A 25647-nucleotide genomic window follows, 5' to 3' on the forward strand; every position below is an offset into this window, starting at 1 on the left:
GGTTGCAAGTCAAGGACTACCTGTACTATCAGTTTTAAGCTCATTTCTTTTCCTCTAGAACAGCTCCAAGGAAGGCCTGTTGCCAAACATAACATTGGATTTGAGTAAACAGTGAAGCAGAGAATGGCTCCTTCCTTCTCCAGTTCCCGAATATATGCCTCTCCCCAAGGCAAAGGGAAAAGGTGTGGCACTTTATTTTGCCTGCTCACTGGCTGGTACTCCCCACCTGTGCCCTGAGGGTGTTTTTCTGCCTGTTCCAAAAGATGCATTGGTCTCCTAGTGAAGCAGGTATAATCCTTATATGTTTTCAGACAGCAGTGTCTTTCTTATGCATTCTGCAATGCCACAGAGCAGAGGGGCTTGGAAGAGCTGTTGGTCAGGTCACCTAGACAAGCAAACAGGGAAAGAGAACTTCCTGCCAAGATCATAATCCTTACTCTGTCAACCAGGGGTGGGATCCGACAGGGTTAACTACCGGTTCGATGATTTACGAGGTTTGGTGATTTACGATGTGCTTCCCTGCACACTGCATGCACCTGTAAATCATTATCAGCCTGGTGCCTGGACAGCTGAGCAGCACTGAGTGCCGAGAAGCAGCCTTTGAAAAAGTACTTTTTTCCTGCTTTTTTAACAAGCTGTGCCTCGCTCAGCAGCTGAAGTTGAAAAAGCAGCAAATAAAGGTCAGGTAAGAGCCCAGGCAGGCAGGTGGGCAAAAACATCAGCAGACATAGAACTAGTTCTATGTCTGCTGCTCTTCAGAGCTACCGGTTCTACAGAGGTGGACACAACCGGTAGAAACCCACACCTGCTTTCAACATGGGCTTTGCAGAACCTGAAGTGACCAGAGCCACCCTGTGCTTTTATGCATGGTGAACAACAAGAAATTCCAACATGCAGATCTTTGAGCCCTACAGATAAAGTGCCACTAATCTCTTTTACATATGGCTCTTAAAGGCACAGGGTATCTTTGGTCACCCAAATTTCACAATACTGTCTCATAATACATGGCATTCAAGGAATCTCATGCAGAAGAACAAGCTCATGACTTCTACCAGCTACCAGATAGAGTGTGACATACGCCACAAAACCCATACAGACTTATACCACAATATACACACAGCCCAACAAGGAATATTTAGAAACATATGTAACACACACACACACACACACAGAGAGAGAGAGAGAGAGAGAGCAAGATATTTAAATCTGTATGCTTGCATTCTACCATTTGTTACACAAGGATTAAAATTTGCTAAATTTTACAACTACAGATATTTAAATTCAGTTGCTATCTCTGTAAATTACTAAAATTATATGAGCACAGAGAAATGCTAATGAGAGCCAGTAGGGCTGAGAGGTTTAACATAAAAATCTCATAGGCATGTGGGTGTTAACTGTTATTCAAAGGAATAATGTTCCGATTTTTAATGCTTTTATCCTATAACATTTTGTTTTGCTTTGGATTTACCTCTAGCAAATGAAGAGGGGTGGGGGAAGCACTTTTGTCTGCTGATAGAGGATCACCTAAGTGGATAATGGTCAGAACAAAAAGAGAGAAATCCAGCATGTTAGGAAATACTAGACATCCCATGCCCTGTTGGGTCATTGTTTCAGAGATATTTCCTTACCTAATCAGAGAAACTGAATTAGCAAATAGTAACAGGAGCTGGAGCAATTTCTGATTTCCTGCTGGCTTTCTCATTGAATTTCCTTGTGAGAAGCTGGCAAGGAACATTAGGAATTAATTCCTTCCTTCCTTCCCTCCCTCCCTCCCCCTCTCTCTTCTTTTCATTCTGACATTTGTCTTTCTTCCTTCCTTTCTTCCTTCAAGCTATCCTTCCTTCCATTCTTCCTCCCTTCTCTTCTTCCCTCCTTTCCTTCCTTCCTTGCATCCTTCCCTCCTTTTCTCCCTCTCTCTCCCCTTTCCTTCTCTCCCCTTTCCTTCTCTCCCCTTTCCTCCCCCCGCCTGTCATCAGTGTGCACAACACAAGACACTCAAAGGTGGTGGTGCAAATCAGGGAAGGCACTCAGGGAGTTGTTAGGAATGATAGTCACCTAACAGTTGGGTTGGAAATATATAAACCAGGATAGTAATTTAATACTGTATCTTTAAGAGAATGTTGTAATTGTGATTGGCTAAGGTTCCTCCAACGGCCATATGATGGAGCCAGAAACTTGGCTTCTTTCTTCTTGCATTTCCTGTGATTCCCTTTTGCCTTTTTTCCTGATCGTCATTCTGCTTGAAGTGCTGTGAGTCTAGCAACTGTTCGCAAACTCCGTTTACTGAACTTTGTTTATGATACTGGTAAAGAAAAGAACTTCGTTTTTGGATTATCCCTGGACTGATTGTTTTGAATACTAACTGCTTTAACAGTGTATGATTTGGACTGTTTGTTGGACTTTGTTTACCTGGAAGTAAAACTTACATTTTACTATTCAGTGTATCTGTGTGCTGGTTGTGTGTTATTCATCACCACTCTCACTATGTTTCCCTGAGTGCACTCATTCTCCTAACGGGGAATACCTCAACACTGGTATGGGCCCAGTTCATACCAGACTCAGATAACTGAGAGTTAGTGTGAATACGCAGTACCGTATACAGACAGCTGTTTACTGTTTAATTGTGGGTTACTGTCCTGGTAAAGATGGCACAAGACCCATCAACAAGTCTATCACTAATAGCCCGGTTGATGGAACAAACTATGTTTCCTGGTCTATGAAGTACAGTCTACTTCTGCATAAGGAAGGGTTATGGGCTGCAGTTCAGGATCAACTAGATGTAAATGCTTGGGATCCAAATAATGAGGACGATGCCAAAAAGTTAGCTGACTTTAAACGGAACAACGAACAAGCTCTTTGTATAATTGGACTAACACTAAGTGACCAGCAGCTAGTCCATATTCATGGAGAAGAGTCCGCTGCTAGGTGTTGGAAGAATTTGAAGAGGATTTATGTTCGTGACAGTGTAGATGCACACATACAGCTTACACGTAAACTGTTTAGAGCATGTCTTCTGAAAGGTGGAGATATGTTAGCTCATTTGAACTTTATGAAAAAAACTTTTCAAGAGCTACATGAAAAGGAACTGCTTTTTCAGAGCTGCATCAGGTTAACATCATTCTTTCCTCATTGGATGAAAGTTATGATGATTACGTATCTTCACTGGAAGTCCTGACCAGAAATGATCTGACATTGACTGACATAACCGGAGGATTAGAAGAGGCAAGAAGAAGGCTGGAAAGAGACCAACTGAGAAAGAAACAACCACAAGAAGAGGATTTGTCTTCAACTGCCTATACTGTTAGGAAATGTTTTTCTTGTGGAGCTAGGGGACATATAGCTAGATTCTGTAAGAAGGGAAAACGACAGAATATTGGTAATCACCAGAAGGCTAAGAAGAATGTTAATTTAGCTATGTCTAGCAATTCAACTGTAAACCATGATTTGTGGGTAGTTGATAGTGGAGCATCGCAGTGCATTACTAGAAATAGAGAGAGGTTTGTAAAGATGTCCACGAGTAAGCAACATATATCATTGGCAAATGGATGGAAGATGAAAGCATCTGGTGAAGGTACTGCATATTGTTCATGTGTAAATGAGCATTTATCTATGTTATATGTACCTAAACTGAAATTTAATTTGTTATCAGTAAGGGCTTTAGTTAATATTGGTTATGTAGTAACCTTTAGAAGAGATAACTGTATAATAGAGAAAGAGGGTAAAAGTGTTACTGCTACTTTAAAGAATGATTTATATATGATACATGATGACCAGTTTCAGATGGCTAACTCAGTTTATAACAATGTTAAGCCACATGATGAATGTATACATTTACTGCATAGATGTCTGGGGCACATTAATTTCAAAATGCTGAAACAAACTGTTAAATTGGCAGAGGGAGTAAAATTGAAACACTGTAGTAAGTATTTAAACTGTAATGCCTGTAATCAGGAGAAAAGCAAGCTTATTCCTGCAAACAGACTGAATGAGTTTAAGACCAAAGAATCTTTAGAGGTTGTTTTTGCTGACATAATTGGCCCTAAGAAACCCAGTCTGGGAGGTGCCTGCTATGTTTTGAGTATTATGGACCATTACTCACAGTACGGTTTCTGCTATCTAATGAAAAACAAAACAGAAACGTTCCAACATTTCTTTAATTGGCTAAGATTTGTTGAGAGAAAAATGAAATGTAGGGTAATTACTTTAGTTACAGATTATGGGACTGAGTTTATTAACAATAGATTCCAAACAATGTTGAAATTAGCTGGTATCAAGCATAAGCGTTCTGCACCTTACAGGCCACAACATAACTCGTTTATAGAACGAAGAGGGCAAACATTACAAGCCATGGCTCGCGCTATGTTATCCGATTCAGATTTGTCTGAAACACTGTGGGGTGAGGCCATAATGTGTAGCAACCATGTGTTAAACAATGTGGTGAACACAACAACTGGTGAATTGCCATTCACTCGTTGGCATGGCAGAAAACCAAATTTAAGTTATCTACACACATTTGGAGCTCCAGCATGGGTGCATATTCCCTCACAAGTAAGACTGAAAGGGCAACATGGAGCTAGGGAATTATTTTTCGTAGGTTATGAGGCCAACCATAGATCATTTAGATTCTGGGATCCAGGCACAGCTAATATTTACTGTAGCGCTAGTGCTAAATTTCTTGAGCACGTTGGGTGGCATAAACTAGAACAGGAATCTAACAATGTTGTTATTGACATCCAAATAGTCCCTAATGATGAGATAGTTAAACCATCAATAGCCATTAAAGAGGAAGAACAGGCACAGATGTGGAGACGGCATATCTACATGCACCATTACAACATACTATATATTTAAAGAAGCTTTTGGGGATAAAAACTGACAACAAAACTGATTGCTGGAGATTAAAAAAGAGTCTTTATGGCTTGAAGCAATCAGGCTATGAATGGAACCAGTGTATAGTGAAGGAATTAACAAAGATAGGTTTGTAGCTGGAAAGGCTGATCCATGTTTATTCAAAAAGGAATGTGATGGTGTAGTTTCATTGTTGCTACTGTTCACTGATGACATAGCATTAATCACCAAGACTGAGCAAGAAGCTACTGGGATTATTTCACTGTTAGAGAAGAAATTTAAAATAAAACATTTAGGTGAGATTAAACAGTATCTTGGTTTGAAAATAGATAACACTAAGGGAGGCTACAAAATCTCACAGGCAGATAAAATTAACCAGTTACTAAAGAACTTTAAAATGGAACTTTGTAAGCCGGCTAAGATGCCAATGAGCCAGGAGTTTAGCCACAGTGATGTGCAAAGTCCTGTTTTTGATAAAGTCATTTATCAATCATTGATTGGTAGCTTATCCTATCTCAGTAATTGGTCTAGGCCAGACATAGCATATTGTGTCAACCAATTAGCCAGGTTTAATGCTGAGCCTACTGAAAGGCACTGGCAAGCTGCTAAGTGTGTATTAAGATATCTTAAAAAATGCATTATGCATTATATTTGAAGCCTAAGGATGAACTAAGTTTAACTGCATATGCTGATGCAAGTTTCGCTACAGATGTATCTACACATAAATCAACGTCAGGTACTGTAGTATTATTAGGAAAGGTATTAATTGGATGGTGGTCTATTTGACGAAAACATCTATCAACAATGGAGGCTGAATTCTCATGTTTGTCTCTATTATGTACGGATTTAGTTTGTTATAAATAACGATTGATAGATATGGGAATTAATATAAATGAACCTATTGTTGTGTATGAAGACAACCAATCAACAATTCAGATGGCTTCCAATTTCACCATAAAGACAAAATCAAAACACACTGATTTAAGATATCTAAATGTAAGACAATGTGTTCAAAGTAAAATGATTACACTGGAGTACTGCATGTGAGAGAATAACATTGCAGATCATTTTACAAAAGCCCAAAGCACTGTAAAACATAAAGCTTGCTGTGAGGAATATGGACTTAAACTGTAAAGTTTTATATAGTGTCCTACCCAAAGGGGAGAATGTTAGGAATGATAGTCACCTAACAGCTGGGTTGGAAATATATAAACCAGGATAGTAATTTAATACTGTATCTTCCTCCAACGGCCATAAGATGGAGTCAGAAACCTGGCTTCTTTCTTCTGGCATCTTCTGTGATTCCCTTTTGCCTTTTTGTCATTCTGCTTGAAGTGCTGTGAGTCTTGCAACTGTTCGCAAACTCCGTTTACTGAACTTTGTTTATGATACTGGTAAAAAAAAGAACTTCGTTTTTGGATTATCCTTGGACTGATTGTTTTGAATACTAACTGCTTTAACCGTGTATGATTTGGACTGTTGGACTTTGTTTACCTGTTTACTGGAAGTAAAACTTACATTTTACTATTCAGTGTATCTGTGTGCTGGTTGTGTGTTATTCATCACCACTCTGACTATGTTTCCCTGAGTGCACTCATTCTCCTAACAGGGAATACCTCAACAGGAGTGGCACTGATCATAGGAACACATGGGAGGATTGGCATGGGCTGAATAGGGTATGTGGGGTTCCTCCTTCCTTCCACCTCAGCAGGCAGGGAAATGGGTGCTGCTGGGTGGGGGAGGGAACAAGGGATTATGAGAGTGGCTGGGAAACTGTCATGGAATATTCCAAATGAACATCACATGACCAAAGCATCAGCCTGAACATAGCATCAGCCTGCAGCCACAACATTCGCAATTTCATTCCCTCAAAAGTCAGATTTTGCACACATTCTATAGGTTAATTCATTTGACGTATCTCAGTTTAAAAATCATTATCTATGATGCACTGTTTCACCCAATTAAAAGTCATAACAATAAGAGTTTTTGTAGTATATAGATAAGACTATACTAATATTTCAAATATATGTTCTCTTTGTACACGAATGTATTTTTTAATTTGTTTGAAAAAACACTCAGCCTTTCAAAGGGGCACAAAGATTTTATTCTACTCCCTAGTTGTTATGCTTGAGAATCCGTCTCCAAAGCAATGCTATATTTATTCTCTATGCTACAAAAGCAAACTCCTGTGCCAAGAAAAGCCAGGGATATTTTGTAAATTGCCTATTGTTGGGATGAGCAATAGTTTTAAAGCAGAGCCAGACCTTAGAGTTGTTTAATTTTTTTTCATCTTTTGATAACCACAGATATCGTGGCTGATAATCTGACTTCTCTCACCAATGGTTTGGGGTTTGTTTGTTTTTTGGAGGGGTGGGAAGAAGAAAAGTTAAGGAAGAAATAATTACTTTAATTATTTAAGTTAAGGAAGAAATAATTACCTTAATTGTCATGGAAGCTTATTACATCAGTTTTGTCCCTCATTATGGACAAAATGGTCAGAGAACTCTGTTGCTAAAAGGCTATGCTTGTGGCACAGAACTTGGGCAGTATAATTTGGGAGAAAAAAAGGTGGGAGCCATATGGGCAACATATCTATGATATTTACTATTTATTTGCAGTTGGATTGGTTCAGAGAGCAGCTTAATAGAGTCCACTTTCAAACTTATATGCCCCATTTAAATCATTGGCACTTCTTTCATTTGGGAAAAAATGTTCAGAGTCTGCTGCTCATTGCTTAATGCAGAGAATTTTTAGTCAGTGATGATCACTATTAAAATTATTTTTGGCTTTTTTTACTGTAATAAGGAACACTGAAAGAAAGAGAAAGACAAGCAAATTTTCAGGGAAATTCTATGAGCTTTGTACTTTTGAGCAGCCATTAGGACAACAATAATAGAAGAGTTGTGATGGGCAAATAGGTCAACAACATAAGAAAAGCTAAAGAAACAAGCCTGTGGAGAAAACTCAGCATCTTTCCAGAGACTGGTTCAAGGCCTGCTGTAAAAACAATGCCTCCTTGAAAACCATTTTCAAAAGACTAGTCACACATATACGATTATGTTGCGATTATGTGTCTTGCACAGACCCTTCTAAATACATATCTTTAAAGAGATAAGTCACTATCAATTCAGAGATCATCCTCTCTGCCCTGGCACATCCCTCCATGTGGTGAGGGATGCAACTTTATGGTACAGCCACATCCCTCCATGTGGTGAGGGATGCAACTTTATGGTACAGCTATAAAATCATTAAGTCAGGGCACAGGTTCTCACAGATTGTTAAAGATATGCTCATATCTATGTCCACAAACTACCTGATGAATTATAAATTCTGGAATCAAGCAATGGATCCCCATGATTTTTCAGGCAGATAACAATCTTCATCAGTTCCTGTCATGGTGTGTTACCATTGTCCACATCATCCGATATTTATATTGTATTTGTTGGCCAGCTGTCTCATAAAAACCAGAGTAACAGAGTTTTTGTGTGTCCTGTTGTTATTATTGCTGTGCAGGGTTGTTGTTTTTTTTTGGGGGGGGGTTTTCCAACTTTAAAATGTTATTTGATGAATGTGAAGCACTCATGTACTATCTTCTGTAATGCTTTAAAGAAGTTGCATTTTACCAAGGTTTAGGGGGCTGTTTGAAAGACATGCAGGCAGTGACATACAAACAGGTGCCACAAGAGTAATCCCACTGAGCCCAAACTGCAAAGTTTTAATTACCATTGTGAAAACAAAAACCACTCAAATATGAAGCACAGATGCCAAAAGATGCTCTTGGGTATTACACAGAAGTTATGCAAATTGATTTGAAGAAATCCCAAAGAATGAGGTTTTGCACCAGCAAACTAACAGCAGTAGAAAGAAAATCCCCCCTCTCCCTTCTGATATCCTCTTTCCTTATGACTCTTTCTAAGAAACGTCTGAATGGATTTCTAGGCAGACTTCCAGGAGCACCAAGGGTGAGTTAACAAACCCCTCTCATACTTCTCTCTTCTGCTACTGAAGTTGTCTACCTGCAACAGGAACAATCTCAATAGATTCCGCAGTATAATTTCAATTCCCATAGGCATGCATAAAATCATTGTAAAAATATCTTGAATGTACAACAGTGCAAAAACAGATCTGAAGCACAAATTGTCAGGAAAGTTTTTAAAAACTGCCAGTGAGGAAGAACAGCAGTATGCTTTTCAAAATTGTGCTGAGACAGAGATTTATCTTTGGCACCTTGTGTTTTTCTCCCCTTCCCCCCACAACTAAAAAGCATGTAGATTTTAGAATTACGTATATCCTTCCTGTGGCCCAGAAGCACACTGCATCCTAGCTTTTACATGGAAAATCTGAGTATCCTAACCCTAACCCTAATCATGACTCATCAGAGCTAATGGTGGCTCTAGCATCCACTAGGTGCCAGATGGCGCAGGACAAAAATGATGGATCCATGCTTCTTGGGACTTCTTTGGTCCAGGCAATTAGATCTGAAGCACAAGGACATTCATTGTTGTACAAGCAAACTACAGTGGCTATTTAATTAGCCCTGCAAGCAATGAATACAATATCACACAATGTAAAGCTCCAACAAGATTGATATGCTCCAGAGCCCGTCCCCGAGGAAATGCCACCCTGCTGGAGCTCAGAGATGTGCTGTTCCTGCCCTCTGGAGGACCATCCACCCCACTCAGCTCCATGTGGCCTGTTAGGAAGGCCTTAATAATACCTTGGTTTTCTGCAATAGGTTCTGGGACAGAGCAATTAATGACCTCAGCTATGTGGCTTTACACTGCTGTTTCCCCAATGTAAGTAGTTGACCTTCTTTTCTGCTATGCATGTTAAACCTGTTTTAAATTGTTTCTTCTATTGGTATGCTGCCTGGAGCTGCTTCCATGGATAATAAACTCAAGCAAGCAAGCAATCAGCCGGTGGATCAAATTACAGGTGCAGCAATTCCCAGCAGAATTGTGGCAGCAGTAGAGACCTCCACAGTCTCCTCCTTCCTGCAGACAGGCACTTAAAGCCACTTTCGCGTCACAGTGGTGTTACTAAGTACCAAATCTGTTGTTGTTTTTTTAGAATACACCCCCTCAACAAGGGCCTGAAGTTTTAGTCGAACAGCAATGGACCTTCTTTGCAACCTTGAACTTGCTTAATGTCTCCTCTGACTACAATGCTGAACTTTGGATTCCCATTGTTTTGAGAAGAGGACCATACAGATGTACACTGTAAACCTCAAATAAGCTTATTGATGTTTTGGAAACAAAAAGAAGCCAACCTTCTCTCACAACCCACTCAAGACAGAACATCCCAGCCCAAATCCACAAAGTAGCTGCCCTGTTTGTATTGCTACATCTGCAGAACTAGCTGACTTCAATCACTCTGCCCACCTGATACGATCAGGTGGAGTGGGGGCACTGCAGATCCCCTCAATTAAACACTGTCTTTCTTATGGGACTGAGGAAGCACACCTTCTGTGTCATAGCTTCTATCCTCTGGAAAGCCACTTCTCTAAGACACACATACTTCCCGCTCTCCAATTTTTTTGGGAAAACCTTTTAAGATCTACCTCTGTTCCTGGTCCAGGGTTAACGTGTTTGTGGAGCCCTATCACACACACCCTTGTGTGTGTTTGTATTTTATTATTATGACTCTTCATGCTGTATAGCAATAGCCCTTAGACGTATACGTCACTTCATAGTGCTTTACTCTTTGAATGGTTCATAGACTCAGCTTATTGCCTCCAACAATCTGCGTCCTCATTTTACCGACCCTGGAGAAATGGAAGGCTGAGTCAACCTTGTGCCGGTGAAGATTGAACTCCTGGCACTGAGCTGAAATAGCCTGAATATGTTTTAAATTATATATTGGATCCAGAGTGTTTTGGAGTGGGGCTGCTACAATAAACCATCACCACCCACTATGGCCCTTGCCCCAGCCACCAAATAGTGCTTTACTATCCTATTCCTTCAATCATAGTCAGAAAGAGCTTTACAAGCCACAAAATGAGGTTGGGGCAGTGACTTTTCACTTTTAATGTAAAACAGTGGGAATTCAGGAAGAACCCGCTTCTAACCCAGGGGTGGGCAATTAATTTCTGTCGGGGGCCACATGGAAAATCAGATCTGCGCTCGAGGGCCGAACCAATTTTATAAAAGGCCATTATAAAGGGCTCATTATAAAATGCAGCAAATTATATATAAGAATATTTTATATATATATATATATATATATATATATATATATATATATATATATATATATATATATATATATATATATATATATGGATGGATGGATAGATAGATAGATAGATAGATAGATAGATAGATAGATAGATAGATAGATAGATATACTTTCTTATATATAATTTGCTGCATTTTATAATGGACCCTTTATAATATATTTATATATATATATATATATATATATATATATATATATATATATATATATATATATATATATAGTTTTCTTAAGTTTTCACGGTACTTACATGTATGGTATTCAGCTTTGTTCGGGTATTTTCCCACGTGTGTGTGTGTGTGTGTGTGTGTGTGTATATATATATATATATATATATATATATATATATATATATATATATATATATATATATATATATATGTGTGTGTGTGTGTGTATTGTGTATGTGTATATATATATATATATATATATATATATATATATATATATATATATATATATATATATATATATATATATATAAGATAAAGTAACACCGCGGCTGCTCTTTCCATGCTTTCCAAACGCGAGTCCCAGGAGAGAACAAACAGCAAACCGCGCTCAGGGGCATCCAAGCCTACCTAAAGCTAGGCCGCTGCTGGTGGAGCCTTGCCCTGCCTTGGTGCCCTGTTTCCCGGCTCGGTGGTCCTGCTCGGGCGGCACTTTAAAAGCCCTCCTCCTCACGTACGCGCCCGACGAGCCGCTCACCACGACAGCAGCTCCCAGCACCCGAGCAACTTCCCAGCAACTTGTGGCTTGCTTTTTCCTCTCGGGCGCTCGTGCCTGGCCCCGAGCCGCGCGGCGGAGGGAAGCCCGGAGCGCTGCCAGGTCGCCTCCTCCAAGCAGCCCGCCTGCCCGCCGTGCAGAACCCTTCCCTTTCCTCGGCGGGAAGACACTCCCGCCTGCAAACTTTGCCTGTGCAAAGTTTAAGCCTGGAAGCCCTTTCGGCTTCCTTTTAACTCCGCGGCGCTCGCGCCTGGCCCCGAGCCGCGCGGCGGAGGGAAGCCCGGAGCGCCGCCGGGTCACCTCCTCCAAGCAGCCTGGCCACCCGCCGGGCTTCCCCTCCACCGCGTGGCTCGAGGCCAGGCGCGAGCGCCCGCGAGTTAAAAGGAAGCCAAAAGGGCTTCCAGGCTTAAACTTTGCACAGGCAAAGTTAGCAGGCGGGGCGTCTTCCTGCCGAGGAAAGGGAAGGGTTCCGCCCGGCGGGCAGGTGGGCGGGCTGCTTGGAGGAGGCGAACCGGCGGCGCTCCGGGCTTCCCCTCTGCCGCGCTGTGCAGAGTTTAAGCCTGGAAGCCCTTTCGGCTTCCTTTTAACTGCAGGCGCTCGCACCTGGCCCCGAGCCGCGCGCGGAGGGAAGCCCGGAGCGCCGCCAGGTCGCCTCCTCCAAGCAGCCTGGCCACCCACCGGGCTTCCCCTCCACCGCGCGGCTCGGGGCCAGGCGCGAGCGCCGCGCGTTAAAAGGAAGCCGAAAGGGCTTCAGGCTTAAACTTTGCACAGGCAAAGTTTGCAGGCGGGAGCGTCTTCCCGCCGAGGAAAGGGAAGGGTTCCGCCCGGCGGGCGGGTGGGCGGGCTGCTTGGAGGAGGCGACCCGGCGGCGCTCCGGGTTTCCCCTCCACCGCGCTGTGCAAAGTTTAAGCCTGGAAGCCCCAGAAAAAAAAGGGGGATTGGCGGGGACTCACCTTCGGAGAGGTCGCACTCGAAGGTGATTTCAAACTCTCAGCCGAGGCCTTTGCAACGTTCTTTTCTTTCCTACTCCGAGAGCGCTCCGCACTGTTTTGCAGCTTTGGGGGCCACACGGCGCAGGGCAATACGCCACGCCCAGCGATTTTTTTTCAGGGTCGGGCCGGATTGGACAGACCAACGGGCCGGATGTGGCCCGCGGGCCGTAGTTTGCCCACCCCTGTTCTAACCTATGACTGCACTACAAAAGAACTGGATCTAATTTATTGATCTGCTGTAAGCTTAGTGATCTGAGGAATCACTCTCTTTTTTGTTAAGTGCTCTCTGTAATCCTTACATTCTAAAAGACATGAGATTCCTGGTGTGTCTTTCAGTTCAGCCAAGTGTACATCTAGCCTCAGTTAAAAATAAGTATGTAATCAATGGGTCTGAAATGAAGTGAAACAGGCCCAGACCCAAAGCTGTGGTCTCAACTTAGTAGAAATTTAGTAGAAAGTCTTGGCAAAGCCAATCAATTACAGATTGTGCCTGAAATTTCTTAGGTTGAGCAATATAGAGAATCTGAGTAAAACTAACAAACTAATTAAGCTTTGAAAACTAAGCCAGTAGGCCTCTTTATCTTAAAATTCAGGAATTGGCAAAATAACTTAAGACCAGAATGATCCCACCCTGACCTCAGAACAGTCTGTTCTGTTCTTGCTGGAAAAAATTCTAGTTAGACAGGCCAAGCGAAAGGTTATTTCAGTACTTACAGTTAAGGAGGTGAAGGTCAGGCAGATTCCACCAAAACCATTTAGGGAAAGGCCAAGAAAAATCAATGGAGAAAGAACTGGGAAGGAGAACAGAAATATGGGATGAGAAGATGGATGGTGTTCACAAGGAATGGAGGAGATTTGTGGGAAATAGAAATATAACAGAAGACTGAGTGGGGAGAGCAGAAAGATTTGAGAACATGGTATAGGTTTTTTTTTTAAAGGAATAGATCCAATTGTCTAGTTGGGGAAGATACAAGCTGTAATCTAGCATATTAGAAGAGTGGAGATAGTTGAAGGGATTTAAGATTGCCAATTTGAGAACCTGTCTTTTGAATATATCTAGAATCATTAAAAAGGATGTCGCTATAACACTCCCAGGGCTATTTCTCTATTAATTGGATTACTCGCAGTGCACATGTGGGGCCACAAAGGCAGGAAACCAAAATGAGTGGGCTGAATTGTATGACAGAACCAGGAGAAAGTCAGGAGAGAGAAATCATAGAAAAGAGAAGAGAGAAATCACAGAAGAGAAGACTTTCCCATTTGTACGTAATTAAAAGTTACTAATTCAATTAACACAACAATTCTTCTCACCTAATGGGTTGTAGGCAGCCAGCGCCATGAGAGCACAGGAGAGAGCAAAGCTGGCGCTATAAAGAAATAATAGATATATCAAATCATTGCTGAGCGAAAGATGTGCCCTCAGATCAGCTTTCCTCAACCTGTGCCCTCTTGATGACAACTTCCAGAATTCTATTCTTTTTAATCAAGTTTTTTTATTTCAATCTACACATACTCAACAATACATTAACAGTGGCATCAATACATCATACATTTTAGTATAGGCAAAGTTAATAATACCTCTCTTATATAATATTACATATCTCTTAATATACATATTCACATTAAGTCATAATCCTTCATTGCTTATTTTCAACATTTCAATACTCTCTCCTAACGCCAACCTCCATATCAGTTAAACATACCTAGTAATTTCATTATTCAATTTCCTCCCCAATTTTTGTTTTTTTTTAAATAAAAAAATTCTCATTTGGCAAGCAGTGTGGTTCCAGGTTTCACATCTCAATACAAACATGACCACAGTCACAATTTCCAGAATTCTAGTGGCCGTATTGGGAGTTGCAGTGCAACACAACTGAAAAGCTCCGGGTATGGAAATTCTGCCTCAAAAAGACACCAAAAAATATTGAAAAATTATTCCCCAATTATTTCACAATTACACTCTCCACCTTAAAAGTGGCAATCTATTGTCAGTTCTCCCTCCCCGACCCAATCTAATCTACAAATCCACTTTCTAATCCCACTGAATCTAATCCAAGTATTTTCTTCAATAGGCCACCATCCTGTTTGCCCGAGCCCAGAAACCCTGTTCTTCTTACCTGCCAACTAGGCGAAGTGGCCTGGGTCCAAGTCGGTCCATCAGGATGCCAAGAGGCAAAGTAGCCGCACTCAAGAGAAAGGAGCCAATGGTGAAACCCAGGGTAAGCATTTCTTCCTGTTCCACACAACTGAAGGGATGGGTCACATTAACCACAGCTGAAACATTGGTGTTATTCTTATTATCTAAAGAGAAAATGGCAAAATAGATTAGGACATTGATTTCAAATCCCACTTTTGCATCTGTTCTATCCTAGGGCAGGATTGTTTTCTGTTCTTAAAGAAGCACGATCAAGTCCTGCTGTACATCTTCCTACTTGCTGCCTTGAAGAAAACACAACATTGTGGAGGTCTTTGATTCTCTCTGAGCTTGGTTATTTTCTTTAGACACTGCATTACCAAACAAGGTAACATCATCAGTGGTAGAAGGGTTTGCTCTCAATTGATATATTAGTGGCTTGCCCTGTCAGTGTTGGTAGGAGTTGGTGGCTCCTTGATTGGGCTGTTTACTATTAGCTTGTTTTCCTGAGTTGGTAGTTCCTTGATTAGGATATTAATTCTTGATGGTTGGTTCAACGCTGTTGATTGAACACAACATTCTCATGCACAGCAGAGAAAGCAAAAAGAGGAGCAAAATGACCTAGGAAGGAACAGAAACTGAATCACCTTCTGAGTGTTCCCGCTGATTGCTGTGGGCCCAGTCTGAATGGAAAGGGATTGTTTTGTTAGTAGAATGGCCAGGGAGCAGGGAATGATTCTAAGTCAAAGAAAATGTGGGCAGGGACAGTAAAGGATTTGGCCATCATCTATAGTGAGAACAGCTCTTTCTAAAATTTTAATAAAGTCAGACAGTAATCTGTTGCTTGTCAAAGATTTAGGCCATGATCTGAGGTGCTGTATCACAAGAAACAATAAAAGCCTGATTCCAAAGAATGAGAAGTTCAGGCAGGGGTGGGATTCTACCAGTTCACACCTATTCACTAGAACTGGTTGTTTAACATTCTGAGCAGTTTGGAGAACCAGTTGTTAGAAGAAATTACTGGCCTAATCCTGTAAGGAAGGCAGGAAGGAAACATTCTGGTGTTGCTTACAGAAACTGCCTCTCCATTAACCCTTATTACATTCTTGGCAGGACTAGACTTCCTGTCTCAGGAACGTCTCTGGAGTTTTTCCCCCCTCCTTTGCTGGTACTTTGCTTGTGTGGAGTGACCATTCAAAGTTACAATGGCACTGGAAAAAGTGACTTATGACCGTTTTTCACACTTACGAACTGTTGCAGCATCCCCACAGTCATGAGAGGCCAGGCAAGGAGATGGTGCCTCGATGTGAGTGATATTGAGTTGGCCACGCCCAGCCAATAACATGACCAGCAAGCCACGTCCACCCAGTCACATGACCACCAAGCCATGCCCACCAACTAAGCCACGCCCACAGAACCAGTTGTTAAAAAAATTGAATCCCAACCCTGTGTTCAGGCACTTGGAGGAATTGTAATCTGTTTTGCCTACAAATGCAAGGTCAATTTTATAAGGAAGAGCACTATTTTAAGATTTCTCAGGGTCCTTGAGAAAAATAGTAGGAAAATAAAAGTTAATCCATCCACGGTGTTTCTTACAAAAATATGGTTTCAAACAAGCTTTGTGGGATTTTTAATCTCACATGGTCACACTGAGGGAGCACTGCTATATCCTGCCACATGGAATGCTTCACAGCTTTATTGTGAATTAGGATCATGGGGAACTTCATGGGGAACTACAATGTGGAGATGTTTTATGAAAATTAATGATAAAGGACCCCGCAGAAGCTGTTTTAAGCCATTACCATGTAATAAAACCAGCTCTATCAATTTGGTACTATTTATTCTTCCATCTTCAGTCCCTCTCATATATTGAAGTGTTGTGTAGAAACCTTGGAAGAATCATAAGAATGACAGACCCCAAGGCTGAAGTTGCTGAATCCATTTGTATTGAGTTCCCCTCTCAACTTTCTATCAAGTACATAATATTAGTACAAGTTACTAATCAACGTTCTGTCAGATTCATTCTTAATTCTGTCCCCATTGAGGCCTTAATAATAGGACCCAAATTGCTTCATCGGCAAATGTTTTGGTAAGTACAGAATTAGTGATGACAAACAAGGATTCTTGGGAATGGAAAGTGCAACACTTTGCTCAGAATATCACCTGCAACCACCCCACATCCACATCATACCATTTTATCTTACCTAATAGGCTCAGATCCCATCCTACTCACCTGTGCACATATGGGAGTAGAAGCCTTCAAGTTTGAACATAATGAGTAAGGAGCCCCAGCCCAGCAAAACCGCAGAGAAAAAGAGATTTTCCACTACCGCAGTACAGGCCATCCACCAGCGTCGCCGGTATGCCTGATGCAAGGTGGGTGCCATCTTCCCTCTGGCTTGTTAGAGGAGGCTACAAACAAAACAAGACCATCATCTTTCTTGGCACCCAGGTCTTATTTACTATTCCACTGATTTTGATCTGGAGATTACAGGTAAGATATACAGGAGCTATCTCAGTGGTAAGACACTTACTATATAGCAATAGCACTTAGACTTATATACTGCTTCACAGTGCTTTACAGACCTCTCCAAGCGATTTACACAGTCAGCATATTACCCCCAACAACCTCAGCTCTCATTTTACCAACCTCAGAAGGATGGACGGCTGAGTCAATGAGAATCGAACTGCCAAACTGCAGGCAGCCAGCAGGCAGCAGAAGTAACCTGCAGTACTGCATTCTAACCACTGTGCCACATGCTAAAGGTCCAAGTTCAATTTCTATTCCCTTCAAAAAGGGTTAAGAAGTAAATCCCGTAGATCTCTGTCCATCATTGCCTATATTAGATGGAACAATAGGCAGATCTGATAGCAGGAGATACCTATTTTTAAATAATGGGATACAAAACTCTTCCAAACTCACTGGAGTTATTAAAAATCTAGACAAGTAATGAAGCAGCACTCCAGCTTGGCACTATATTAGGGTGTTAATACCCTGTTTCCCTTAAAATACGCCCTACCCTGAAAGTAAGTCCTAACTTGATTTTTACACGTGCACCCAATATAAGCCCTACCCCTAAAATAAGCCCTTATTAAGATCCCGCCCACTCCAGATTGTACTGGTAAAAATTAAGCTAGGGTGGAGATGGGAGGGGGGTGGAGCTGCCCTACTACTTGCCTTTGGATAGTTGCAGCCAGGCCTCGCACACCCCGACACCTGCCCATTTCTTCTGCAGCCAGCAACACCGGCAAAGCTTTCCTGAAGGCCTCTGTAGCTGATAACAAAGCTCTGAATCGATCCATGGCTCTTTTATTGGCTGCAGAGGCCTTCAGGACAGCCTTGTCAGCCACAGAAGAAGAAGTTCCTGAAGGCCTCTAACACAGAAAAGGAGGCCGAGGGTGACGCACGCAAGTGAGGTTAGTCAGTGGATGACATCCCTCGAAAATAAGACCTGGTGCCTTTTTTGGTGGCAAAAACAATTAAGACAGGATCTTATTTTCGGGGAAACATGGTATTTGTCGACTACTATATCCTGGAAAGCAAGACCTAGCAGCAAAATACTATAAAAGGGGGAATATATAACATTGAAAACTATTTAATTGCTGGCCCAGCTATTAGCCTGAGGGCAAACAGCTGCTAGGATTTCTTCTGACAGAGGTTTGAGCCACACAATCAGTTGACTTGTAGCTACTGGAGTTAAACAAGGGCAGCCTGGCAGCTGCTGCCACTCACAGGGGAGGAGCCACAGAGAGGTTGCAGCTCCCTCCCTGCAGAAGCACGTGTATGATTGGAGCCTCCATCTGTTTTGTGAGTTGCCACCTTCCCCTTCACCCTTTCATTTTTCATGACCAAAAAGGAAGATAAAATATAAGATAAAACGATGCAGACGAGGGGTGGCAAACTCTGCCCCATGGAAATGTCAATATATATCCCTTCCTTTACATGCCTGGGTTAGAATGCCACTGTGGAGTTTCATATACTATGAAAGATCTTGTTCCTTGCTTGCTGGACAAAATTTAGCCCAAGCCAATTTGCTCGTTTTCTGCTTGAAATTGTCTATCACAGGCCAAGAGTAAGCCTGCTTGCTTTTTTGTCTGCAAGGATATTTCAAATACCACTTCTTTTTTTAAAAAAAAAAACATGCTCCTATACGCTTTTTTAGTGTGTTTATTTTCTGAAAATCACTTATATGTGGACTTCATCAGCTATAGTGCAGATGCTGACTTGTATACATATGTTCACTAAAGCTTACAATTTATTTATATCAGAAGTAGTTTTGACAAGTCCACATAGAACAACCTTGAGAAAGAATTACACTGAGGTCAAAAAGGGATCATGCATGAAGTTTTTAGCTCAAGGGGAACCATTCTAATGTAGCAATTGGAGTACTGACATAAAGATATATATGCCATGAATTCAAATTCCCCCACTTGCTTACTGAATGATCTTGAAATACTCTGCCTCTCTCAGGAGATTATTGGGACAATGTGGAAGAAGAAATCACATTCAATAAGCAGTGTCTCTTGGAGAAAAGGGTATGAATATTTATCTAAATCAAGGGTGGCAATCTAAACATTCATTTTTAAAACCCGAAAGAGGCTGCCGAAGTAAATTAGGACATTCCAGGTTAAAGACCTACCTCGGAGGCAAAGTTACAGAAGTGCCTCCAAAAAACTCAAATGTCAACAGAGAACTTAAAAATGTAAATGTATAACCTAAACATGCAAAAGTCAGATTGTCCTGGCACAAAACTTTTGATTTTGCTAAAGCTGTGCCAACTTCCTGAACTGTGAATGTTAGGTTTTTCATTTTGAACATTTGTTTTGGGGCTAATATTTCTGAAGTTCCAGAGATATAAGGTGGGTCTTGATTGGTTTAGTGCTTTACGTAATGAGGCAGAATGGGAAGTAAACAGCTTGGTAATGAAATTCAGAAATGACACCAGATCCAGCAACATTTGTAAACAAGCACAATAGGGGAAGAGAAAGAGATGCTGACAGCTCTTAAACCAGAAAGAAGGGAAAACTGGAAGAAACAAGACTGCAACGCTAAAAAAAAAAAGAAGGAACCTTCAAGACAGATGTTACTTAAAAGTATCCAGTGCCAAAAAGCAGCTGCTACTTGAAATGTTTAAGAATCCATATTACAGGAATGTGTTGTCAAACACTGGAAGCCAGAGACTATACCCTGCACAGTGCTAGTGGAGTAGGGATGGCCAAGTTCCCTTCCTAGAAAAATGCAGGCAAATCCTAAAAGGTGTGAATGTCAAATTTGGAAAACTGGGCCAAATGCCTGTGTGGCTGTAGTGTGATGAGTCACTAGTTTTATAAACGACAGAGGATGGAATACACAAGCAGTGCTCTAACTGGGTTCTATGCTCTGCAATGCTCAGGTGTTTTATATTCGATGCCCATTACTTTGATCTGGATTAGAGAATGCATTAAACTGTAATTTTACTTTTGTTCCCCCTTCCTTTCGAAAAACGGATTCTTCTGCAACAATTTTAAGACTTCACTGAAATCCGCCTTCCACTTTCCTAAAAGATTATTTCCATACCTCAGAAAAAGAGGGTTCTGTTTTATACTTCTTCTTTTGTTGTTGCTGTTTTTTTATAATATCTTTAGTGGTATCTGAATATCCTTTGTTACTATGAGATGTTAGTTAGAGAGTTCTTGTAACTTTGGGGGATCTGCTTCCATGGTTGCCATATATCCTAAGTGTAAAAAGTGCCATGGAATCTCTTCATGGTGTCATTATTTGAACTCTATACAACTTGGGATGCTGCATATCAATGGAAATGATCACTTTATGCTTAATTCTTGGCCATCTTATAATTACAAAATGTACCCTTAAAAGGATTTTTTTTTCCTTCATGGAGGAAAAAATGTAAATTCATTTCATTTCCTACAAAATGAAGTGAAACGACTGAAAACGTGGACAAAATTCTCTATTCTATAAAAACATTTTGCCTGTAATAAATCAGAATATCCCTTAATTGAATAAGTAGGGTAACCAGAAAATGATGTATTTTGGTGCTATGTTCCACAAAAGATGAAAAGTCTTTTGATACAAGTTTCAGATTCAGACCTAAAACTTTCAACAATCAGGTCAAGTTATAGAAATAATGTAGAATATTAAAAAGTTGCACAGTCCTTGACTTACTACCATAATTGAACCTGGAAATACAGCTGTAAGTTGTTGTAGTCATTAAGCAGCTCATTTCATGACCAAATCTGATTTTACAACTTTTTTGCAGTGGTCATTAAGCAAATACCATATCGTTTGGTATTGTTAAGTGAACTATAGTTGTTGAGCAAATCTATTTTACCCAACAAATGTTGTTTGCTAGTAAGTGCGAGAAATTAGCAAAAAGAAAATGAAAATCAGTCACATGACCACAGGATGCTGCAAGAGCCATAAATTAAATTAAACAAATAATTCCCTCAACACTGTCCAACTATTTACAAAGTTTGCACTACTATTACTATTAATCTTCTCATCACTCCTTATCACCCATCCCCTCCCACTTGTGACTGTATGACTGTAACTTTGTTGCTTGTATCCTTACAGTTTATATTGACTGTTTCCTAGTATGATTTGATTGCTTATTGTACCCTATGACTATCACTAAGTGTTGTACCTGATAATCCTTGACTCTTGACAAATGTATCTTTTCTTTTATGTACACTGAGAGAATTTGCACCAAGGCAAATTCCTTGTGAGTCCAATCACACTTGGCCAATAAAAGAATTCTATTCTATTCTATTCTGTTCTGTTCTGTTCTGTTCTGTTCTATTCTAAATGTAAAATCCTGCAAGCTACCATGAGGCAGTTGCCAAGCACCCAAAATGCAATCATGTGACTGCTGTATATGTGTGTGTGATCACTGTAAACTAAAATTGGGTCATAAGTAGTTTTTTTTGGGGGGTCCAATGTAACTTTGAACATTTGCAACCCAATCATAGGTCAAGGACTACTGTACTGTACTTTCCAGATTTCCATTCTGTTAAAACTGGTAAAACTTTCTGTGCGCTGAAAACTACGTATAAAAATTAAAGTCCAACACATTTAGAGGCCACCGGATGGAAAGGTTAGGCTATCCTAACAGACCTCTTTCATAACACTCAGCTGATCATCTGGTGTTTAGCAATACTATATTTGCAACTGTGCATACCATTCTTTAATGAAACCATTGAAGAGAATTAAACTAATCTTTTCCAGTTGATACCAACCATCAGTTATCTAAATGGAAATCTTGTTTGATGATTTCTTTCAAGAAAAACAAGGATCTAGAGCTTTCTGATATTGTGCATATTCCATACCTGCAAAGTGTGTGACAGAGCCTTACAAATCGTTAGATCTTTAATATGGCTCCCTGAATTTCCACTTATCTTTATGCATTATTCAGGCAGAAATTCAATACATATTTATTTAGAAGCACGGCTCAGAGGAACTTACTTCTGAGCAGGCCTAAGTAGGATATCAATGCAAATCTACCTTTATTATTTATTATTTGAGGGATGCAATTTAAGTTTCCCCCTCACACCACATTATTCTTGGCAATCCATGAAAAAACACAGAGTTGTCATGATAAATGTGTTGGGTCATTGACTGCCTTAGTGTAACTTCAAGTTTGGCAGATGAACAATGTAACTATTATAAAATAGTGAGTCTTGTTTGTATTGTTCTGCTTCTGTAACAGAAGCCTGTAGTTGTTTCTGGGAGCTGTAGAGAGTTGATAAGATAAAACAAGGCAAAATAAGATAAGATAAGATGAGGGTAACCTCTGGGGAAGAAGCAGGAAACCGAGCAATGGATGGTGAAGAGATAACCAAGGACTCCCTTTATTATGAAATAGCCAAGACTGTACAGAGACAGTCTTTTGTATGGATAAGCCACTTTGGAGATCTGGACCAAACATTTTGGGGATGCGCTGCTACAGGTAGTCCCTGACAGAAATCAAGGCGGGTGGGGGGGAGGTTCAAAAGGACCTAAGTACCAGTCCCTGATAACAAAAAGTCCAGGCACTTGACAACTGAGTCTACAGACTTTTAGGGGCAGAGAATTTGCTTGTGACCACTAAAAGCAAGGTTTGTACTGTAAGACTGCTGGTCTTAGTGACTACTTGTCACTGATGTCAACTATTAAACTGTTGGTAGACTAGGATTCATCCATTAAACCCCATCTCATCTATAACTCAAGTTTTGGCCAATTAACCATTTCTTGGACCTTCTTGACTAGGTATGCAGATATTTTCACTGCCCCCCCCCCCCAAGGCTGATCACCTGGAAAGATCAGGAACAGATCATTTAGCAGGGATAAAATAGTACCCATACAGAAGAATATTTATAGCTCAGGGTTGAAATGAGAGGTTCTTGATGCTTTTTCTGAGCTTGGTTGTTTTCTTGCAGATCGTTCATAACCCAAACTGGGTAACATCATCAGTGCTAGTAGGCAGTCAGGTAAACCCCATTCCCTGCTAGCACTGATATTAACCAGTTTGGGTTATGAAACTTCTCCAAGACAACAATCAAGCTCAGAGAACACCAAGAACACCAGTACATTTGGCTTAGATGTGTGACTTGTATTCAGTGAAAGTTACATATGTGGCAAATTTAAAATTAAGTCTCGGGAATCTCTCCTTTGCATGTGAATCTACGAAGAGGGTTATCACACTTGTATGGTGGTCGCACATACAACTATGATTCTGTTCAGCTACCAATAATGGAAAGAAAACACCCCAAATCCCTTCACCCCTGCGTGGCTGGCTACAGTTTAATCTGAACACAGATAAGCTTTTGATCTGAAAATATCAGGCAAAATTAACAGAGAGAAGGAACACAAAGTGCTCCAGGCAACAGACAGATTTGAATTTAAACTATGAAAGTCTAGAGGTGGTGAACAAAAACGGTACTCAGTCGTTAAAGAGTGTAAAGGTGCTCTTTAGAAATCTACAGTTTCCTCACCAATTATGCAGATCCAATATTAGCCCAGTCAAATTCTTTCTGCAAACTTCTGAGAGATCTTTAGGGAAGAAGCTGGAAGGGAAGCACAAGTCAAGCAAAGTTTGAGGCCTGAGACCCCCTTGGCTTCTTCTGAATGCCAAACTATGCAACAGCCGAGCCCTCTGCTCCCACAGTTTGTACTCCAGCCATAAGCGGGGTTAGCAAATCCTGTACTCGCTCCCCACCTCCTCTCCTGTGACCCTCTTTTATTATCCTTAGGGACACCCCAAAATCTGCAGGGGGGGAGGAGGAGGAGGCAGGCCGCTGTGGACATCCCAATTCGTCACATGCGTTATAATCGCCACCCGTGAATCTTTCCTTTCAACTCGTCCCTTCCTTTCCCCACTTGGGCGATCCTCCCCCCACCCCGCTTCAACCCCTTCCTCTCCCCGCTTTTTTTTTTTTTTTTTTTTTTGTCTTCCCTCCTTAGGGCAGGCCGGGAGGCGGCCTCATTTCCCAACTCGAGCAAATCTTAAAACGCCACGAGGGGCAAGCGCCAAGACATGGCTGGCAGAGCTCGCCCTCCACCCAAGTCAGCCCAAGCTGGAGGGAGCTGCGGCCGCTGCCACGTGGAGGCCAGAGCCCTGCTTAGTAAGGGAGTGAAGCCATACAAAGAGGACTTTCGGGCAACCCCCCCTCCCCCGATCGCCTACGCCCCCTCGGGCCACCCCACCCCCCACCCCCACCCCGCTTGCCCCTATTTAAGCCTTCCTTCCAGCCCCGGTTTTCCAAACTGTCCCCCAAGTTCAATCAACTCACTTTCGGCTCCAGCCCTTTGGCGGGGCTGAACTGAAGGCGCGTCTTTTCCTCCGAGCGTTCAAGGCGTTGCCAGCGGGGCTGCCCCGGGAGCGGGCGGGCGGGCGGCAGGTCGGATCCTCCCCTGCGAGCCGCGGAGAAGGAGGCGATTCAGCGCTGCCGGAGCCCGTTGGCGCCGCCGCCGCTTTCGCTCGCCTCCAGGATCTGCTCAACCTGGAGAAAGTGAAGCGCGTTTTCCACGCGGTGCCCCGGGGAGGAAGTGTTCCTTGCTCGTGTCAAAACGGGAGGAGGGGGCACAGGATTCGAGAGGCTCGTCTGCCTGTGACTTTATAAGGTCATCGGTGCGTGTTCGGGTATTCCCCCCCCCCCCTAAAAAAACCCAGTGGAACTTGGGCCGAGATCGTGAGGAGGGGTGAAAACCCACATGGCAAATATGCAGAGAGATGGGCTGCCCGGTTCGGTCGCTCAGCTATTTCGGCTCTGCTGGGTTTCAGGTTCGGCCGCTTTCGTCCCGTCCTGGCTCAGTAGCCAATAGGGCAACTTCGTTTGGAGGAGGCGGTGGTGGGAGTCCTCATTTCAGAGGCCGATTCTCTGCTGCAACGTCACGTAAAATTGTCTTGGCACCCTCACCATAAACGACTTGCTTCCCTACCCCGTTGTAAGCAAATACAAGCACAAGACGTCTAACAATATAAACGTCGCTAACACAGGTGCAGAAATATACGTCCCATAGTGCTGTGATGCTTGCAGGGCCGTGCAAAACATGTTTGGGGATAGTCTAAGAAACGGAGAAACTAGAAGAAAACCCCCATGCCTCTAACCTCAAACTATCCACTGTTGTCCTCACCCCATTCCTAAGAGGTCTGTAAGGGGCGTGCATAAGTGTACAGTTGTGCCTACCGCCCCTGTCCTATTGTCCCCATTTATTCGTACCTCTTTCCTGTATTC

At 41.8% G+C, this 25647-nt stretch overlaps 1 protein-coding gene across 1 annotated transcript in view; it reads right to left on the bottom strand.

The window, feature by feature from the left end:
• The window catches only part of SLC43A1 (solute carrier family 43 member 1), a 39911-nt gene extending 14696 nt beyond the window's left edge, over window positions 1-25215 (bottom strand). Inside the window, exons 1-6 of the mRNA XM_087950498.1 lie at window positions 24703-25215; window positions 23905-23976; window positions 17171-17349; window positions 14921-15104; window positions 14115-14170; window positions 13518-13594 (exon numbers count right to left, since the gene is read on the bottom strand). Coding sequence (XP_087806624.1) covers window positions 13518-13594; window positions 14115-14170; window positions 14921-15104; window positions 17171-17324 — 471 coding nt within the window. The 5' untranslated portion in view covers window positions 17325-17349; window positions 23905-23976; window positions 24703-25215. The remainder of the gene's footprint in view (window positions 1-13517; window positions 13595-14114; window positions 14171-14920; window positions 15105-17170; window positions 17350-23904; window positions 23977-24702) is intronic.
• Between the last annotated feature and the right edge of the window lie 432 nt (window positions 25216-25647).

This window comes from Notechis scutatus, chromosome 1 (genome assembly GCF_049901735.1).
Source record: "Notechis scutatus isolate UNSWTSFEM ecotype Mainland chromosome 1, rNotScu1.2, whole genome shotgun sequence".
In the NCBI taxonomy this organism is placed as follows: domain Eukaryota; kingdom Metazoa; phylum Chordata; class Lepidosauria; order Squamata; family Elapidae; genus Notechis; species Notechis scutatus.